This window comes from Nicotiana tomentosiformis, chromosome 12, assembly GCF_000390325.3.
Source record: "Nicotiana tomentosiformis chromosome 12, ASM39032v3, whole genome shotgun sequence".
Taxonomy (NCBI): domain Eukaryota; kingdom Viridiplantae; phylum Streptophyta; class Magnoliopsida; order Solanales; family Solanaceae; genus Nicotiana; species Nicotiana tomentosiformis.
The window spans coordinates 11,451,958-11,472,930 of NC_090823.1; the positions used below are offsets into that span (position 1 = coordinate 11,451,958).

General features: G+C 37.2%; 2 protein-coding genes and 1 non-coding gene across 4 annotated transcripts; 1 reads left to right on the plus strand and 2 right to left on the minus strand.

Moving 5' to 3' along the window:
* Positions 1-745: 745 nt before the first annotated feature.
* Positions 746-819, minus strand: TRNAT-AGU (transfer RNA threonine (anticodon AGU)). Its single transcript has one exon. It is a non-coding gene; the product is annotated as a tRNA-Thr (tRNA).
* A 1,328-nt stretch (positions 820-2,147) lies between these two features.
* LOC104116757 (cellulose synthase-like protein D3) lies at positions 2,148-8,340 on the plus strand. Of its 2 annotated transcripts, none has more exons than XM_009627690.4 (4): positions 2,148-2,383; positions 3,523-4,421; positions 5,197-6,004; positions 6,367-8,340. In XM_009627690.4, exons 2-4 carry the CDS (start codon positions 3,565-3,567, stop codon positions 8,116-8,118), a joined length of 3,417 nt encoding a protein of 1,138 aa, XP_009625985.1. In that variant the 5' UTR covers positions 2,148-2,383; positions 3,523-3,564; the 3' UTR covers positions 8,119-8,340. The 2 variants fall into 2 exon arrangements, with proteins under 2 accessions (XP_009625985.1, XP_009625984.1); XM_009627689.4 differs by lacking the exon at positions 2,148-2,383 and adding an exon at positions 2,443-2,964.
* A 3,451-nt stretch (positions 8,341-11,791) lies between these two features.
* LOC104116756 (bZIP transcription factor 16) lies at positions 11,792-20,583 on the minus strand. The gene is made up of 13 exons (XM_009627688.2): positions 20,248-20,583; positions 18,982-19,097; positions 18,677-18,733; positions 18,507-18,581; positions 15,849-15,938; positions 15,541-15,600; positions 15,272-15,441; positions 14,435-14,489; positions 14,134-14,170; positions 13,753-14,042; positions 12,988-13,065; positions 12,787-12,912; positions 11,792-12,561 (listed from the first exon to the last, which is right to left on the minus strand). The coding sequence occupies exons 2-13, from the start codon at positions 19,054-19,056 to the stop codon at positions 12,448-12,450; spliced, it is 1,227 nt and encodes a 408-aa protein (XP_009625983.1). The 5' UTR covers positions 19,057-19,097; positions 20,248-20,583; the 3' UTR covers positions 11,792-12,447.
* Positions 20,584-20,973: the final 390 nt, after the last annotated feature.

Consider the following 20,973-nt stretch of genomic DNA (forward strand, 5'->3'; position numbering starts at 1 on the left):
AACCAACTTCACAGACCATTTGATGAACAAAAGAGTATGATCAAGCACATATACTTACAACTGATACCAATACACTCTAAAATGGATTGAAAAGGCTTAATGTTCCAGAACAATGCTAGACCTAAAGCCATATTTAATATGTGGCTACAGAAATGGAAGGCTGCTAATAAAAGACAAGCTGAAGGGATGAGGTCACCAAAAAAATATTTGACGTATCCTAAATGTATCATTAGAAACTTGTAGTCTTTGAACACGAATAACATTCCAATTGGCTATCACTGTAAGAGTATGTTATTAAAGGTAAACTGAAAAGTTTAAAGTAAAAAAAAATTCAGTTATACAATTATGTCGTTCATTTGACTATAAACGAAAAATGAATGAGTGTCATAAAGTAGAAAATTGAAATTATATCTAATTTCAAGAAATAGTTGTAGTTTTTAGGTGAACTTAGTCTGCATCTCAATTTCAAGATTTTGAATTCTACTGCAGTGATTTCGTCACTGAAGTTTCTTGTTAACTATGTAAAGTATATACTATTAAATACCAATATATCAAATTAATCAAGCAGAATAAACGCTCTACTCAATAACATACTTAATAGTTTAGTAACTCCCCTTTAATTTCCACATTTACTCATGCCTCTCTATTGTTTTTGACTAACTTTTCAACAATTACTAAAGTAGCCATAAAAAAGGACATACAGCATAAAATTCTAAAAGACAAAATTGCACTTAAAATATATTAATGCTCTTGTTGAGAGTCGAACTCAAGACCTCCCGCTTACTAAACGGGTGCTCTAACCAACTGAGCTACAAGAGCTTGATGTTGCCAATTTTACGTATTACATATATGTACCTGTGATATATTTTCCTTTATTGCTCAAGTTCACCTTTTAACCTGATAATTGATTTCTAGGACAAATTCAATATCTTAAAACGATTAAACATTTTGGACCCTATTTAAAATTTATTATGTCTAATTTCTAAAGTGAACTTATATGAGTTAAATAGGAAGGAAGAGGTTTTTCAAGAGTTGTCATACATATAGGTTTCATGACCAGATTAAGGGAACAAGTAAAGGGAACGGTTGGTTTTACGTGTGAAACTTTGTTATTAGGTTAAAGTAGAACTGAATCCATTGTTTTTGTCAACATTTATGGATTATGTGCTGATCCAAAATTTACTTCAAATGTTGCATTCATGAATCCTGCATGAGTTCGGGGTTAGAGTCCTTAATATATATTCAAACAACTTATATACCCGCATACGATTTGACTTACCCTGCTGCTACTATGATATTTGCACATTTAGATGCTATTGTTCAGGATAGTCTTTTTTAGTTTCCGGGGTCTATTTTTTAATTCAATGTCCTTACTAACTGGAATCAAAGAATTAGTAGATCTATTCTGCTCAAAATGAGAATGAACTAGGGTTATGAACTTATAATATGATGATCGAGTCAACTCTATGGTTATATAAGTTCATCCAATATTAGATCAGGTCGGAATATGATTATATACATTCTCATTAGAAGGGTTATCCAGGCCTATTTACGTAACATAAGTATGTAATATACTAGTATATTGTTTCTTTTAAGACTTTTTACACGTTGGGTTTATATTATATACATTATGAGTATAAATTCTTTTTAAGCTATAGTTTTTTCATTTACTACTTTTCTCCTTATTACTGGTTCCAGTTGTAACTTGTAAAGATTGTGAAAGTATCCCACCAAAAAGATTTTACCGCGTAAAGCGTGTTTTAGACCGACCCCCTAAATTCCCGATAATTACTTTTAGATCCCCCATATTTCCGCTTTCTCTCTCTCTAAAATATCCTCACAAAATATTATTTCTTCCCCTTACTCGGCAAGAAAATAAAGCAGCAGGAAAAGTATACATATGAACATCTTCTATAGCTAGCATTAAATTCACGTTCTCTTTCTCTAAATAAATTACCTAATAAAATCTTAATAATAATAACTACATACAGTTAAGGTAAAAAAATCCATCAAATCTCCATTTCCATATTTTTCTTAAAATTCTCAAACAACCAAAAAAGAGACTGTTTCTTTTTCCTGTCACATAAAAGGTGACTCATTTATTCAGTCTGTCACTTTCCTTTCTAACTTCACACACACACACACACACATAAATATACTCTATATATTTTACACACACATATATGTGTATATGTGTGTGTATACTCTATATAGACATATTCTTGGAACATATGAATACTTAGATATTGTGTTTTTTGTGTGTCAATAGCCGGCTGCTATTTGCTATTTACATTGGAAGGTGTCAAAAATTGAGTCTTTAAATCATTTTCTATGTAAAGTTTGAATCTTTCTCATCTGGGGTTGTTCTTTTTTTCATTCTGAGGTTGGTAACTGCTAATTAAAGTCCATTTTTTTTCTATTGTTAGTACTTAATACCAAGTCATAAAGACTCCATCTTTGAGACTTAAAGAGTGAAGGGGTATTTGTTTTAATATAGAATATTAATAATTTAATTAAGAAAAGTTAATTTTATTGGATAATTAAAAGACTGAGTCTAGTTGTAACATTTTGATGGGATCCCATTAAAGCTTTTTGTTACAGTTGTAAAATTTGTAATGTTTGTATACATGTATGTATGTGCTGCTGCATGTTGTTGAGAATCTGAAATTTTTTTATTAGCATTTCCTTTGAATGTTTCTTACACGCCTTTGGTAGGCAGATTGTTTAATATTATATATTAAAATTTGTTGTAGTTGTTTATATGTATTGGACAAGGAGTGGAGGTCACATATCTCACTACTTATGCATGCCAATATAGTTCATATGTATATCAATTGATTTGTATTGAAAGAAGCATCTGAATTTCCATTCTTTCTTTGGTTTTTGGAAAGCTTGAGACTTTCTTAGAGATGGTGTAGGAAAATCTTGATCCTTTATTCTTTCTCTACCTCATCAAGACTATAGGTACATTTTTTGTATTTCTGATTTTTGTTGTAATATGAACTTTTTCTTGTGTTTGGACTAAAAATGCAATCTTTTAATCAAATGAAAAGATGAAATGGCTTGACAAATTGTGGGTCTTTAGCCGAGGGTTTATCGGAAACAGCCTCTCTACCTTCCAGGGTAGGGGTAAGCTCTGCGTACATACTATCCTCCCCAGACCCCACTTTTGGTAACTCACTAGGGTTGTTGTTGCTGTTGTTGGTTGCTAGAGAAATTGTGGGAGAGGAAGAGGGTCGGGTCTATGTTGCTCGGACTCTAAAATACTCCAAAAATAGTGCATTTATGGAGGATCGGACAGGGGGCAATAGTATTTTTGTAGAGTCCGAGCAACAAAGGGTTGGGTCATAATTTCTTTAAAATTGTTTTATTGGCCTGCAAAAGATTTTTAATTGTTTTGTCCCTTTCCAACTCTTCTTTTATGCTGTTTCAAATGGAAGTGTTGTGTGAAATCTAGAGTACATGAGCCTCTAGATTTATAGCTAGCTAAAATTATCTGTTTGCTTCATTACCTTTGTGCAGTTTCAGGTTCTAGTGAAATCTTGTTGCATAAATTATAGCAAAATGGCTGGAAGATCCTTCAAACCTTCAGACTCACAGCAGGCTAAGCCTCCGGGTGTGACCTTTGCGAGGAGAACTTCATCGGGTCGATATGTGAACTTATCTAGGGAATCCCTGGATAGTGAGATTAGCGCTCTTGAGTTTGCAAACTACACGGTGCATATGCCTCCGACACCTGATAATCAACCTTTTGATCCTTCCATTTCACGACGGGTTGAAGAACAGTACGTGTCGAATTCCTTGTTTAGTGGTGGTTATAAGAGTGCAACTCGTGCACATATGATGGATAAGGTGATTGACTCAGAAACCAATCATCCTCAGATGGCTGGTACTAAAGGGTCATCTTGTGCTATACAAGGTTGTGATGGAAAAGTCATGAGTGATGGGAGGGGTGAAGATATTCTTCCTTGCGAATGTGATTTTAAAATTTGCCAAGATTGTTATGTTGATGCTGTGAAAACAGGTGACGGGATTTGTCCCGGTTGTAAAGAGCCATACAAGAACACTGATTTGACTGAGAATGATGTTGATCCCTCTAGACAACCATTGTCTTTACCTTCAAATGTTGGGATGTCTAAAATGGATAGGAGGTTATCAGTGATGAGATCAGCTAATAAGTCAGCCATCGTAAGGAGCGAGTCAGGGTTGATGAGGAGTCAAACCGGGGATTTTGATCATAATAGATGGTTATTTGAGACGAAAGGAACATATGGATATGGGAATGCTATATGGCCACAGGATGAGGGATTTGGAAATGATAAAGACGATGACATTGGCGAGCATTCTGAACTTCTCAACAAGCCGTGGAGGCCACTTACACGTAAGCTGAACATACCTGCTGCAGTTCTCAGCCCATACCGGTAATTTCTAGTTCCAAGTAGTTTCAACAACTATTTATTTGTCTTCTCTGTTACATGTATTTTAAGCACTAATATTGAATGACTGACTTTAAATCCAATTGCATAGTGACTTATTCTTTTAACTTGTTTGGCTCTGCTCTCTGATGTTTCACTATTGCCCCTTCACTCAATGACTAAAGCTAAATAAGTTTTACTTACCAATATTTCCTTCTGGTATACTTTGATCAATCTGGAATAACTTTGTAGGGGGACCATCGTATACGTTGTCAACTTTTGTTGATGTGCTTAATGCTTACCGTGTTTGAGAGACAGGATCCAAATATTTTTCCTTTGTCGAGTACATTTGAATACTCCTATGCTGTCGGTCGACATAGCCAGTGGCGGAACCGCCTTATGCTAAGGGGTCCAACTGACCCCCCTCCCCCCCCTTGCCGAAAAATTACAATGTTTAGCTAGGTTAAAAATTTATATTTAATTGTAGATAATATATGTTGACTCCCCTTATTTTCGTCGTGTGTTATACTTTTTTATATTTTGACACCCTTTGGTAAAATTCCTGGCTCTGCCACTGGACATAACGTGATTCTCCAAAGCATAGTGAACTTTTACTAGGTCTGCGGTTGTTTTACTAATATAGTATTGAAGGACTTTGATGCCCTTTCTGTTAATGTGTTTATATCTAGAATATACATATTTAGATGGCGGGATAGGTATCTTATTCTTGTGATTTTTTAAGTTGTTTGAGAAACTGTCTTGAAAATCTCCATGTTTTCAGGCTTTTGATCTTAATTCGTATTATTGTACTCGGACTTTTTCTTCAATGGAGGGTCAGTCATCCCAACAATGATGCTATATGGCTGTGGTATATGTCCATAATCTGTGAGATTTGGTTTGCATTTTCGTGGCTACTCGACCAGCTTCCAAAGTTATGCCCCGTCAATCGTGCTACTGATCTCAGTGTTTTAAAAGAAAAGTTTGAAACTCCGTCTCCTGCCAATCCCACTGGAAAATCTGATCTTCCAGGAATGGATGTATTTGTTTCTACAGCAGATCCAGAGAAAGAGCCACCACTAGTTACATCAAATACAATACTGTCTATTCTTGCAACGGATTACCCTGTGGAAAAACTTTCTTGCTATGTATCCGATGATGGAGGTGCTCTTTTGACTTTTGAAGCAATGGCAGAAGCTGCAAGTTTTGCTAACATTTGGGTCCCTTTTTGTCGTAAACATGATATTGAACCAAGGAATCCTGAGAGTTACTTCAGCTTGAAGAGAGACCCTTACAAGAACAAAGTACGTCAAGATTTTGTCAAGGACCGTAGACGTGTTAAGCGTGAATACGATGAATTTAAGGTTCGTATCAACGGCCTTCCTGATTCAATTCGTCGGCGTTCTGATGCCTATAATGCTCGAGAGGAAATCAAGGCTTTGAAGCTTCAAAGAGAGAGAGCCGGGGACGAACCTTTGGAACCGATCAAGATAACTAAGGCCACCTGGATGGCAGATGGAACTCACTGGCCTGGAACTTGGATGGTAGCTGCTCCTGAGCACTCTAAGGGTGATCATGCTGGAATCATACAGGTATTGATCATGCTTGTTTATAGCGTCTAATAATACGTTGTCATCCCATTTTCTTTAAGAGTTTGGGGGGTCGTCGATTTTGTTGCCTAATTTCTTTTGCCTAATGTCTTTTATTCGAAGGGGAACGTTGGAATAATGGTAAGGTTGTCTCCGTGTAACCTATAGGTCACGGGTTTGAGCCGTGGAATCAGCCACTAATGTTTGTGTTAGGGTAGACTGCCTACATCACACCCTTTAGGGTGCGACCCTTTCTCCAACCCTGCGTGAACGCGGGATACTTTGTGCACCAGACTGCCCTTTAAAAGTCTTTGATTCACAATTATTAGACCGCTTTATCATTTTGGTTTCCTTGCTAATTGTAGGTGATGTTAAAACCTCCAAGTGACGAATCGTTGCACGGTGGTACAACTGCTGACGGCAGTATGATTGATTTTACAGAAGTTGATATTCGGCTCCCCATGCTGGTATATGTTTCTCGTGAGAAGCGTCCCGGTTATGATCACAACAAGAAGGCTGGAGCCATGAACGCATTGGTCCGAGCATCAGCTGTCATGTCCAATGGCCCTTTTATTCTAAACCTTGACTGTGACCACTACATCTACAACTCACAGGCAATAAGGGAAGGCATGTGTTTTATGATGGACCGGGGTGGGGATCGTATTTGTTATGTCCAGTTTCCTCAGCGGTTTGAGGGGATTGATCCTTCTGATCGCTATGCAAATCACAATACTGTTTTCTTTGATGTGAATATGCGTGCCCTGGACGGCCTTCAAGGTCCAGTTTATGTGGGGACCGGTTGCCTCTTCCGTAGGATTGCTCTTTATGGTTTTGACCCGCCACGAGCAAAGGACTACCACCCTGGTTGTTGCAGCTGTTGCTTTGGTCGGCGCAAGAATAAAGCCAGCGTCTCTGACGAAAAGAGGGCACTTAGAATGGGTGACATTGATGATGAGGAAATGGATCTTGCTTTGTTTCCTAAAAGATTTGGTAACTCTAATGTCCTCATTGAATCGATCCCGGTGGCCGAATTCCAAGGTAGACCACTGGCCGATCACCCTGCTGTAAAGAACGGACGGCCTCCTGGTGCACTAACTATTCCAAGAGAACTTCTTGATGCTTCCACTGTTGCCGAAGCAATCAGTGTCATTTCGTGTTGGTACGAAGACAAAACCGAATGGGGAAATAGAGTTGGATGGATTTATGGGTCAGTCACTGAAGATGTGGTAACAGGTTATAGGATGCATAATAGGGGTTGGAGATCTATATACTGTGTGACAAAAAGAGATGCATTCCGCGGCACTGCACCAATCAATCTGACCGACAGGCTTCACCAAGTCCTACGATGGGCTACTGGCTCTGTCGAAATCTTCTTCTCGCGAAATAATGCTTTTTTGGCTAGTCCGAAGATGAAGATTTTACAACGGATTGCTTACCTCAACGTCGGTATTTACCCATTCACTTCAATATTCCTGATTGTCTACTGCTTCCTCCCGGCACTCTCACTTTTCTCAGGTCAATTCATCGTCCAGAGCCTTAATATCACCTTTCTCGTGTATCTCCTTGTCATCTCATTAACTCTCTGCATGCTTGCTATTCTTGAGATCAAGTGGTCCGGCATTGCTTTGGAAGAGTGGTGGCGTAACGAGCAATTTTGGTTAATCGGAGGGACAAGTGCTCATCTTGCTGCTGTGCTTCAGGGCCTGCTAAAAGTGGTTGCTGGCATTGAGATTTCGTTCACTCTAACGTCGAAATCTGCTGGTGATGAAAACGACGATGAGTTTGCTGATCTCTATATCATCAAATGGACATCCTTGATGATTCCACCTATTACAATCATGATGGTAAACTTGGTCGCGATAGCAGTTGGTTTCAGCCGGACAATATATAGCACAATACCACAATGGAGTCGTTTGCTAGGAGGCGTTTTCTTCAGCTTTTGGGTGTTGGCGCATCTCTATCCTTTCGCGAAAGGACTGATGGGAAGACGAGGAAGAACGCCAACGATTGTTTTCGTTTGGTCTGGACTTATTGCCATCACCATTTCACTTCTTTGGGTTGCAATCAATCCCCCAGCAGGTACCACTGAAATTGGAGGTTCATTTCAGTTCCCTTAAACTTTTTTTACACAATCAGTTTCAAGTTATTCTTTTAGTTCTCTTTTCTTTCTATTCTTGATATGTAAGAAAAGTGGGAATTGATTGTTAAGGTGGATTTTTCATCACATTTTCCTTGAAGTTTTTATTGTTGGCTCAATGTTCATAAGAAAGAACAGCAAATACAATACATTCTTTGTAATCAGAAACTTCAAAACAGAATAGTGAAATTGATTCTTTTAATAGTCTTTTCTATATATTTTTTGCTTCTTTGAAGTTTTTCAACTTTGCTGCTTGTTTCATGAGGAAATTTGACGGTAAATACCTAATCGCGTCCGATGTTTGCACCAAACCAAGAGATATCTCAGCAATTGCAAATTGAAGGCGGAATACATATTCCTTAACCATGGTTAAATAATAAATGTGTGAATGAAAAAATACAGTCTTATTCATTGATTTGGTGTAAACACAAAGTGCTTGTACTTTTTTCGAACTTTGACATGATCAGACACATCTAACATACCCGCACTTGATGTTTACACTAAATCAAGAAATTCAGCCTTAACAATTATAAATTTTTTTCCACCCGGTGTCTGGTACCCATATTGGGACCCGACTAAATATGGATCTGCGATGGGAAGTTCAACTTTGGAGGGTAACATGGTACTTAATAAAGGCGAATTCATACACAAGACTCGAATTCAAGACTTCGGGTTAAGAATGAAGGAGTACATATTACTACACCACAATCCTTGTTGGTAACAATTATAAATTGAAGTCAGAATACATTTCACTTCCATGGTTAAATGATAAATGTGTGAAAAATACGTTTTTTTATTAATTTTGTATAAACATCGAGTGTTGTTAAGTTTTTCTCCGAACTTTGACATGATCTAAGGTTGTCCGACGGGACGGGACGAGACGGGACCAAATAAACGGGACGGGATGAAATTTAGCCGGGAAGGTGGCGGGACGGGCCTAAACGGAACGGGATAAACAGGATGAAACAGTAGGCCCATCCCATCCCGCTAACAAACGGGATGGGACGGGACGGTTTCGCCGGCCTTAAGTGACCGCTTTTAAAAAAAAAATATATTATTTAAGCATTAAGTTTGGCAACGGCTAATTTTTTGACAATGACTAAGTTTTTAAAGTTTGCAACGGCTAGTTTTTTGACTTATTTAATAAACTTAAAACTTAATAAATTATAAGAAAATTAGAAAACTAAGTAAAGAATTATAAAATATTAAAACAAAAGACTTGTAATGAAATATTTTAGTAATTATAATAGAGTTGTAATTTATTTTATATAATTTCAAGCGATTAAGTAACTAAGAGTGTAAGACAATTCATAAAAAAATTCAAGGCTTAGAGCCTTTTATTTTATTAATTGAACTTTCAAATTTCACATACAAATATAATTCTTTTGAAGCGCACCTAATCTATGCAGCCACCTTCTAGGAACGGCTAAATATGGCCGTTTATAGTCGTTTATGGCCGTCGGGAACGGCTAAATTTGCAATGGAGACTGTTGCCCAGCGATTATATTTCAAAAACAAAATTAAAAAAAATACGCGGGACAGACGGGAAACGCGGGACGGGACGAAAACGGGATAGCAGGAAGGGATAAACGGGACGAAATGGGCATCCCGTCCCATCCCGTGTACCGTTTAACATGGCTCCGTCCCGTTTAGATTTAAGTGGGCCAAGACGAGACGGGGCAGGATACGGGACCGGGACGGGACGGCCCGTTGGACAGCCTTATGATCACACACGTCTATATTTGGTGTTTTAGACTTTATTTAACACCTATATATTGGTCAACATATACTGAATAATACTTGGTTTCATGTTCGCACGTCAGAATTATCTTTTCTTTTGACTCGGCAATGTTATCATGTTTTTGAGTCATTTGTTAAGTATTACCAAACTCTTTGAATAAATCAATTCTTTTTTTCTGATTTCTAACCAACTCCACTACTTTTTCAAATCTTAGCAGCATGATTACCTAATATGCATTGTGAAAATTCTAAATGTAATCCATATACTCCAAGTCAACCAATTAAAATTATATCAAATTGTTCAACTTTCTGGATATTAGGACTTTATGTGGACCTCGTAGGTCTTAGCGCGCCTACAAATCACTCATCAATATAATTAAAGGATACTATCTTGGTCCGAAATGTAAGATGACTTAGCAAACTGAATTTGTTTTAAAATATTGATATTTTAGAAAGAAACAAAAAGTCATTCATTTATTTCAAAAATATATCCTTATTGTCTTAGTGGTGCGTTAATTATGTGAGATATTTAAGAAGAGATAAAAAGTAGTTTATATAAATACTCTACTGATCAAGGCATTTACGTGTCTTTCTCAAGAGGCATGCAATAACCTTAAAAGACAGATAATATAGAACAGAAGTAATATTATACATTTTGCATAAAGCTTGAATTTTTTGCTATCTTTACAATGTTACCGCCAGAACTCAACCATAAACTCACCAAATTATTTCAAATGCATTAGGAGAGTGTATAGTATTTTCTATCTTTTGCTCTTGATTTGTCATTAGATCAACCTTTTGTGGGATTTGAAGTTTCAGATAAGAAAAAAATGGAATTAGATCTTGGAAATGATCGACTCAAATAGATGTGCTCATCATAAGCTTTTTGCTTTCCTCATCTTCGTGTTCTATTGATCAGAAGCATCCAGCAGCGCCACGCCAGCAGAAAGATTGAAGGAACATTCAAGCTATGGCTGCTCATTTGAAAATGTTGTCTAGTCAATGCGAGAGAGAAGAACGGAAGGTTTGCTTGTCGGATCAAGCACAACAATAACAACCACCCAGTGTAATACCACTAGTAGGGTTTAGGTAGGATAGTTTGTACGCAGACTTTATCCCTAACCTGGGATAGAGAGACTGTTTCCGATAGACTCTCTGCTCCATCCCTCCAAAAACTCTCCACCTTGCAAAAAGAGTGAAGGAACATTCATGCTATGGCTGCTCATTTGAAAACGTTGTCTAGTCAATGCGAGAGAGAAGAATGGAAGGTTTGCTTGTCGGATCAAGCACAACAATAACAACCACCCAGTGTAATACCACTAGTAGGGTTTAGGTAGGATAGTTTGTACGCAGACTTTATCCCTAACCTGGGATAGAGAGGTTGTTTCCGATAGACTCTCGGCTCCATCCCTCCAAAAACTCTCCACCTTGCAAAAAGAGTGAAGGAACATTCATGCTATGGCTGCTCATTTGAAAACGGTGTCTAGTCAATGCGAGAGAGAAGAATGGAAGGTTTGCTTATCGGATCAAGCACAACAATAACAATCACCCAGTGTAATACCACTAGTAGGGTTTGGGTAGGATAGTTTATCCCTACCCTGGGATAGAGAGGCTGTTTCCGATAGACCATCGGCTCCATCCCTCCAAAAACTCTCCATCTTGCTTTTGGGGTGACTCGAACTCACAACTTCTTGGTTAGAAATAGAGGGCACTCACCACTAGAGCAACCCACTCTTGTCATTCTTGAACGTGTAAAAATTGCTAACTACTTTCTAATAGACTCATTAGTTCGCAGCTCGGGAAAAAATGTTTCATAATTCAATTAAAAATAAATAGAAGGGAAAATGTCATTCTTGAACGTGGAAAACCAGAGGAAGAATACCAATATGTCACCCCGAAGATGCTACACTAAGTTCTGGCAATAATATTTCATTTATGCATTTGAAAAAAGAAACAATCATCAAACAAGGACACAAATATGCAGAAGAAATATTCCTAGGTTAAGGGGAGTTGAAAATACTAATGGGGTTGAAATACACAAATTGTATAAGTACTTATTACTACTGACTTTTTTACCTAACGAGATGCTGAATAAAATACACCCATAATCCACAAGAATCTATGGAGCACAGCAAAGAACCTTGGCTTCAGCTTTCGTCACCTTAGTGAATACCGAAACCCGAGTCAGAGGCACTGCCAGCAAGCAAAGAAGCACTTCTAGTAACCAAAACAAAAACCCCACGGATCAGCATTTGGATCAGTACTGGTCAACCATATTAGTAAATACAAATTTGAGGGAAAAAAAAGACATCTCCCTGCACGCGGCTGGAACAGAACTAGTGCGACGATCGCATCCTCTACATATTATCCAGGTTTCTCGACCATAAAAGATTGGTCCAACAGAGAAACAATGGACAATATTGGACATACAGATCCTGATAATACTAAAAAGGTGACCTTTCGCGAGTTACAAACTACCACTCAATGTGCAAATTAAACCCTTTCTATTACAAAGTTTGTTAGGTTAAGCTCCTAATCATTAGTCCACATTAATGCAGCCAGAACTTCATTAGCTACCCTGCTCGGACTCTTTTTGTGCAGAATGCTGGGCTTTTTTGCCCAGAAGTTGGTCATCTCGACTAGTTCTTGGATCGTCTTCCCCTGGAACTTCCCCAAGTCTCTCCTGCAAAGCCAAATCCAATGACTTAATAGCATAAAAAATACTGCATCCGGTCCCAAATATTAGTCAGTTTTGCAGACTGAATTTGTTTCAAATATTTGAGAGGTTAGAAAAACAAAGAAGTCAATTTATTAATTTTTCCAGATCTACTCATATTGTTCCACTAGTAGAGTATAAATTATTTACTAGCGTCTATTGGCCGAACTGAAGAAGGGTAGAGAGATATACCTTAAGAGATGCATTCTGAGCAAGAAGTTGCTCATACTCACTCCTGATACGATTCACTTCAGCTCTAAGAGAGGAGTTTTCTTCCCTTAGAACTTCAGCACGCTGCGCAAGTTCATCACACTCTGCCTGGCTCACAAAAGGCAAAGTGGAGTCAGGGTTAATCATGATTGAAAAAAGAAACAACTGAAGGATTATTCTTACCTGCTTGCGTAACCTAGATCGACGAGCAGATTCCCTGTTGGACTGCTTTCTTCTCTGCCTCTTAAGCTCCCTTTCATCCTGAATTCAATCGCAAAGAAAAGATCGTCAGTGACAATGCATTAATCTATCTAGAAAGAGAAGAAACACTATGTTAAAAGAGACATGAAGAAAAGCAGAAAATTAATTTGACAGAAATGGTTGCAGAGAAATCAGATGATCTTCTAGGTGCTCAGCACTGAGTGAACGGCAAGGATGACACCTCATTAGAGGTGGGATCTTGGGTAGAGGCAGGTGTTATTTTAGTAGTAAAGCTTCTGCTTCTGTTCAACACATAATGACTGAAGTAAAATAATAGAAATCATGGAGCGTTCTCCTCCAACTCCGTATCCTAACTCAGATCAAACCATCCCATGCACATATATGTGTATTAAGTCATCAACAAAGCCTATATCAGTGTGAATAGTTTAGTCCATACTTAGCTCATGTAACTAAAACATGTGCTCTTTTAAGTGTGTTTTACCACAACAACAACATACCCAGTATAATGCCACATGGTGGGGTCTGGACTCTGGAGAGGGTAGCGCGTACACTGACCTTACCCCAACCTTGTGGAGATAGAGAGGCTGTTTCAACTCTTTTAAGTATGTTTTATGTGGACATAAACCACAGTTATCTACATATGTGAATCTAGCTGCATAGACTCGCTATTACAATTCAACATACAGAATCATGAGTTCTTAACAAATGGAGAGACAAAAAGGATACCTGAAGCCACATATGTGATTGGGCGCTATCTCGTGATCCAGCAGCAACCAACCCTCCAGCAACAGAAGCAGGAGGTACATTTCCGTGTATTGCAGGAATAGATGATGCGGTGGCAGCACCCCAGTAATCCATACCAATATTCAAGTTGGTTGTGGGTCCAGGAATACCTCCCGCCCCAGCAGCTGATATCGGGGCGATTGCCATAGTTTGGTTAATCATTGAATGAGGAGCGCCGCCAGTCCCTCCATTCTGGGAACCATGTGCAGCATTGCCATTTTGAGATGTGTCAGCTGTAGCAGAGACATCATACTACTTTTCCATCAAATATATTCATCGCCAAAATAGTTACCACATATTCAAAGCAAATTCATATCACCAGACCTGAATCTTGCCCACCTCCTGAATTCATTGGTGACTCCTACAAAATCAAGATGACAAACAATCAGATACTGGCTCGACGAACCAATGGACATACTGAAATAACAATGAGTTTGCTTTTCCCTGTAATACACACGCGCACGCGCATAACTGACTGTTGAATTGTACAAAGCACAGACAAGCCTGAAGCCATTGCTTTAAGATGGAAAGCATGTTTATCATACTTCCCATAAACAGGAAATAAGAAACTACCTTCTACCATATAATAATTGAAATAAAACAAAATACATCATACAATACCCACATTCTGAGAATTTGCGTCACTTCCTTCACTTGACCCTTCACTTGCACTCTCGGCACTGCAAGTCCAACATTAGCACAGGTCATAAGTCTCATGAACTGATAGGGGAAGTATTTACGCTTGACAACTCGGAATACTTTAAGCAAAAAAGCATTCTCACATGGATAGAAAATATAATGATTAGCAACAAACATATTAATATATTTGATACTCCAAAATATTTCTGTATTCAACCTAACCAATAAGTATATTTTATATTCCTGGACAGCAATTATCTTGCTCAGCAAAAGCTAAAAAGATTGCAAAACAGTACCAGAAAACCATACATGAGAAACACATCACTCCAACCGGAAGCAGAGGCGGATCCAAGATTCAAACTCTATGGGTTCAACTTTCAAGGTTTTTAGCATTGAACTCATTATATTTTTAAAGTTATGGGTTCATATCTACTATTTTTGCAATTTTAATGAGTTTTTACATATAAATTTTTACTCCGCATCGAAAGTTATGAGTTCAATTGAACCCGTTGGTAGAACACTACAACCGCCCCTGACTGGAAGCCCTACTCTTTTAACTTAAAAACTTGTTTACAATACTGCTTATTCCAGCCAACTCTTACGGCATTCAGGAAGTGCTAACAATAGCTAAACTAGGAAATATGGAGCATGACTTGCAACCATCTGATGACTAGAATCCGCTCAGACGAGAAGATAAACTGAAGTTGATCGACCAGAAAAAACTAATAAGGCAATTTGGTCTGTAAGTGCCCATCTAATAACCATTCTTCTGCTTATATTATAATTTCCAATATTCGGAGAACTTTCATATTATGCATCATACCTTTTAGAATAGACTCCATTGGCAGATGCTCCAGATGTCTTACCAGGTCCATTGTTCTTCCCGGTGATCATATTCAAACTACCCAAGCTTCCCTTAGATCTCTTAATGGGCAATTTTTCCTTTCCCTCGGATGACTTACCATCTACTTCAACATTACCAGGGTTGCTAACCTGCATAAAGAAAAATGAAGGAAGCAATATGAGAACTGGAAACTTAAAGCATTGATTATGTGGACGAAGTTATTTAACACATTCAGCGTAGGTACTCACTGCAGCTTCAGCGACACCATTTGGGGAAGGCATCGCAAAAGGGCTGAAGGGGTAAGATCCCTGATTAATTTGGAAAATATCAGTTTCGAGTTAGCAAAATCAAAATTGAGATGCATATAGTTAGTAAGACAGTAAACATCAGGCAACAAGATTATACCGGTGACAAGAGTGGGTTGCTCAAGTGGTGACCACCTTTCACTTCCAACCAATAGGTTGTGAGTTCGAGCCACCCCAAGAGGAAGGTGGGGAGCTCTTGGAGGGAGAGAATAAAAAATAAAAATAAAAACAAAAAAAAAACAAGATTATACCGGAGGCATCGATGGATGAGCATATATGCCACCATGGGGATACATTGCAACGTATGGATGTGGTGGAGTACCATAGGGTGGGATAAATTGCTGAAAAACCAGCCACCAAAATTATTAAAGAAATATGATAGAAACTGGTAAAAAATTTACATATTAAAAGATAATCCCTAAAATAGAAATACTACATTTTGGCACTATTATCCATGAGCTTGACGATTCATCAGAACAATCTTTACATGTTCACAATCCATGGAGATGGGAGTAAAAAAGAAACCAGCATAATTGTTGTACAGAAATATCATTAACTTATTCATCAAGATTTCAGAAGAAAAACTGCGAAACTTCGATGAGGACTTGAAATGAAAGCCTCACTTGCTCTTGCTCTCGGTAATCCTGTAATACGAAATATGCAGTCTGGAAAAAAATTGCATCCTTGTGTCGGTTAACCATATTAACACTTGCGAAACGGTGAAGAACTACCCAAAGAACCGCCTGAGCGAGACTACAGAATTTATGCCAAGCCTCTTTGTTTTCTTTACAATTTAGGATCAGTACAAGTCATTGGCAACTTGGCTAAATTTGGAGAAAGCTACGTAAACTCGACACATGGAATTTTTAGGAGACACACATCAACACAAGGTGGTAGCAAACTGACACAACATATTCTTCAAAATGCAGTAAGCCAGCAAGGTTTTGCCGCTTGAGACTTGAGATTAGTCGTACTATAGAAAATCATGCAAGCAGAGATGTGCATAAAGCTAACAACTCAATTACATATTTTCATGATATCCAGATCAATGCAGAGGTGTATGATACTATGATGAAAGCATCGCTTGCAAAACACACACATGCAACAGAAGTACCATGTTACCCGTTCTTATTTCTTTTGATAATACCATAATCATGCTAATTTCACAATAAAAAGATAATAACATAATGAAAGAATGCCACAGAGATCTATTAGCAGTCACTTTTTCCCCCATAAAAAGCATTAGACAAGCTATTTCTTCATAACAACCTGCTTTATTCAATTTGTGCAAGCTATGCTGAAGTAGCAAAGGTAAAACAAATGCGCAGTTTGAGCACTATAAATTGCTTTACTGCTCTTCTTGTTAAGTAACAGTATTTCCTACAAATTTGATACCACTACAGTACTTTTAAACTCAAATTAAAAGGAGGTGGGGCAAAAGAAATATAGCTGAAACAACAAGCCTTGTAGCTCATTTTAAAGCATTTAAGAAGAGAAAGACAAGCTGCTTTATTCAGGTTGTGAATCAATGTCTCCAAGCGAACTCAAGAAGTTGCTTTACTACCCTTCTCTAAGTGACAGAATCTCCGGCTAATTTGCCACCATTTGAACATATATTCTGTCCAAAAGGGATAATTGTGCTTTTGGTCCCTCGTTAACAAATTTCAGTTTAGGTCTCAGCAAAATATGATTATTTGACCTTTGATCAATAGTATTATACCTTTTTTAGTAAAAAGTTTTCTCAAAATCAGCTTGTTTTACTCTGAGGAAGCAGACGTAAAATAAGGAGTAAAGGTACAAAAATAACTCTCTCTCAACATAAAAGATAAGTTTGTTGTCCCATGGTTTAACATTCAAAAATCCAATAAATGTTGTAAAACATATTAGAGGAAGGGCCAAATGCACAATCCTATAGTTCTATTCTTGGATAAAGTTCGAAAATTTCATTAAAGGCATCAAGAAGATGCAGAAAGTACAAAAGAGAACATAAAGACAGAGCCAGCTCTACAGACAAAAAAGCAATTAGGCTAAAGCCAAGGAGCTGAGAAACCAAAAAATTGATAGGGCAGTCTATAGGAGCTAAGTATGCACAATCCTAAAGTTTGGAGTTTGGACAGTAGATTTATTTACTTGCATGTCACAAGGACCAAAATTGGAAGTTAATTGAATACTAAAACCACAATCTAATATATCCTTGACCCTATTTAACAGGTTTGAACCTTTCCCATAATTTTAATCAAGCTTGTGAATCGCTTCGATATATTATTTATAAACATGCCGATTAAAAGATAATTGAGGCATATTGCAATCATTCTCATTTTAATTAATTGAATTCTTATATGTGCCATATATGAGCACTTCATGTTAACCAAAAAATAGCTTAAGTTAAGAATGCTTCTACAATTAAATTCATAAGTGATCAGCCTAGTAAAGAGAATGCCTATAAAAAAGGGAATTTTATAATGTCCATAATAGATGCCTTCCTCGCCAAAAAAAAGGTGTCATATCGCAAATAAATATTAGAAAGCACAGTATCCAAGCCCATAAATAAGAACTGTACTGAAATCACACTGACCACTGCATATTCTGAATCGTTGGTAGTAGAAAAGCAGGGTTATCAAATAGATCGAACTACTTGAGCTAATAAATTGAGATGCAAGTATGATGCTTGTTAAAAGACAAAAAACAGCCTTCAAAAACTCACTATAGTGAAGCTCACAAGTATCAAACTTATATCTTTAAACAGCTCTATCTGCACCACGTAAGTGACTGATATCTTTAGTTACACACTTTTTCAAGAAGATGGCATGATCAAGTTAGCCCTACATTAAGCTGGTTAGATCTGACTTTTGAAGGAAATTCAAAACATCACGTGAATCAGAGCCACGCCATATGTGAAATTTCCATACCTGAACTCCCCACATATAAGGGTGTGCTTGAGGACTTGATGCCATAAACCCATGTGGAGGCATAGGAGAATACGCCTGCATAATGATCATCAATGTCCTTAGACTACCAACAAAGAAATGTCAATAAATGAAGCAAAAGGCTGAGAAACTATAATACAGAGAAACCATACCTGAAAGCCAGACCAATCTGGATTGACTGAGCCCGCGGTAGTAGTAGAAGCCTGCGCCTTTATAGTGCCAAGAAGCAAAACACATTAATTGGTGGTATGATTAAAAGAACTCACACAAAATACTTGTTCAGGGGAAAAACATTTTTTTGTTTTTGGAACAAAAGTTCCATTACTGAACACCAAGCCAGTACCAAAAGTATGTCAAAGTTGTTTATATGTCTCTACCAGCGTCATCAACTGGCATCTATCAACTTTACCAGTTATCTATATAAACACAGTATTATCTCTTAGCACCAACCAGTTACCTGTGAATTGGGAGTCTTCGGCTCTTTTGCTTCCTTTGCCTCCTTTGAGGATTTATCCATCTCACTGCTACCCATGGCTCGACTGCACTACTACGTCAAAAATTCCTCAAACCATTCTGTCGTGCACACACATATATGCATCAAAAATTAGTTTTAAATCACTTTCTAACTGATAAATATTCTACACATGAAATTGTCAAAAGTAACCAAATAGACCAAAAGTACCACAGATCAACATAGACAAACACAGACAACAACAAAAACTACAAATCAGTCCCAAACTAATCGTCTATATGAATCCTCGCTGACAACTTTACTTCCATTTAAACTCATCTAACGTGAGGATTCATCATGAAATTGGCTAGTTTAACGCTGGATGCCCACCTACCGTAACCCTCTCCTTTACCTGGGCTCCGTAAAATTGTCAAACATCACCGGATAATCGGACTTAATCGGCAATATTCACCAAGCTCGAGTGTCCATTCAAACAAATTCCCAATTAACTTATAACAATCTCCCAACTTTCAAAATGAAAACTAACTCGACAAAGCATAAAGTTAAAGTCCACCTCCTACATACAGAATTTTACGATCTATCAATCAATCAATCAACTATGCCTCAATCCCAATCCTCCACTCCATTGCACCCATTTTTGAATACTAGAAAGTCCTCCATCAATTTTAATGTAATTTCACATAGATAAAGAAAACCCCTAAAAGGGTTGCAGTATGCCCACATCCAGTGTAAACATAGTCCATTTTATGAATCCACATACAGAACAACATAACGATATCACACCAAATCGATCATTAAATAAAAATAGGGTCTTTTCGTTGTGTCATAACAATGGGTTTAATAATAAAGCACTATAAAATTAAGTAACAATCACAACCAACATTGTATTTAAGATAACAATACAATACAAAAATGTATTCCACACACAACAACATCCAATCACACCAAATCGATCAGCACATAAAATGGGGTCTCTTCGTTGTTTCATAACAATGGATTTAATAATACAATAAAAATTTAAGTAACAATCAAAACCAGCATTGTATTTAAAATAACAATACAATACAAGCTGTAAGAGGGTTGCAGTAGGTTTGCAGCTAGTGTAAATATAGTTCATTTAATGAATCCACGTACAGAATTATGCAAACATAAAAAAGAAAAAGCAACCTAAAACACCCAATAAGAAATTAAACATGAAAAAAATGTCAAAAGCCACAGAATCTAGAAAAAATTGATGAATTTATTAGTTACCATGAACATTAGACAAAGACTAGTGAATATTGAAGAACTGGGTCAGCTTTAACTGCAGTAAAACTCCAATTACAGTCAACCCCAGTTTAAATTACAGTACCCAGCTATCTGGGTAAACCTCAAAATTAGCAACAAAACAAAACAATTAAAGATAGAATTTTTCAAGACAAATTGGGGATAAATACGACAAAAAAAGAAATCCCCATTTTTTGGGAAATTAAGGAGGTGAATTTGGAGAGAGAAAAATTGGGGACAAAAGTGTGTCGCTGTTCGGAGGATTTGCAGTAAGAGAAGGTGGAGTTTCGATGGCTTTGTCTTGTTCTGTTCGATTGTGTTGATGATTAGTTTTGTTGATTGTTTTCCGTGGACTTGTTTCAACGGCTCAGATTTGTCTTTAATAAAAAAAAAGGTGAATTAATTTACAAAGTTATTAGAGAACAAATTTAAATTATTTTAACCAAATATTATTAGGAGAAGAGTTTTTTTATATTTTGTTAGAACTGAAAAATGGTGTGGATTTCAAGTATTTGCAAAAAAATTCAAAACTTTATTCAATTGAGTTGGTAAAAAAAAATAGGTAACAACAATATGATCACGAATTTAAATTATTAAGATCGAACGATTTTATGAAGAATTGATTAATCAAGAGTTAATCAAGTTTGACCGAATTGATCAGTAGTTGACTACCATTAGAATTTTGGGAGATTCAGGCATGAATTCACAAGC

Coding starts and splice junctions, on each gene's coding strand:
- LOC104116757 (XM_009627690.4), top strand. CDS start 3,565: ATGGCTGGAAGATCCTTCAAACCTTCAGACTCACAGCAGGCTAAGCCT. Junction 4,422..5,196: donor GCAGTTCTCAGCCCATACCG/GTAATTTCTAGT, acceptor CCATGTTTTCAG/GCTTTTGATCTTAATTCGTA. Junction 6,005..6,366: donor ATCATGCTGGAATCATACAG/GTATTGATCATG, acceptor TGCTAATTGTAG/GTGATGTTAAAACCTCCAAG.
- LOC104116756 (XM_009627688.2), bottom strand. CDS start 19,056: ATGGGTAGCAGTGAGATGGATAAATCCTCAAAGGAGGCAAAGGAAGCA. Junction 14,171..14,434: donor GTGACGCAAATTCTCAGAAT/GTGGGTATTGTA, acceptor TTGATTTTGTAG/GAGTCACCAATGAATTCAGG. Junction 12,562..12,786: donor CTCAGAATGCATCTCTTAAG/GTATATCTCTCT, acceptor TTGGCTTTGCAG/GAGAGACTTGGGGAAGTTCC.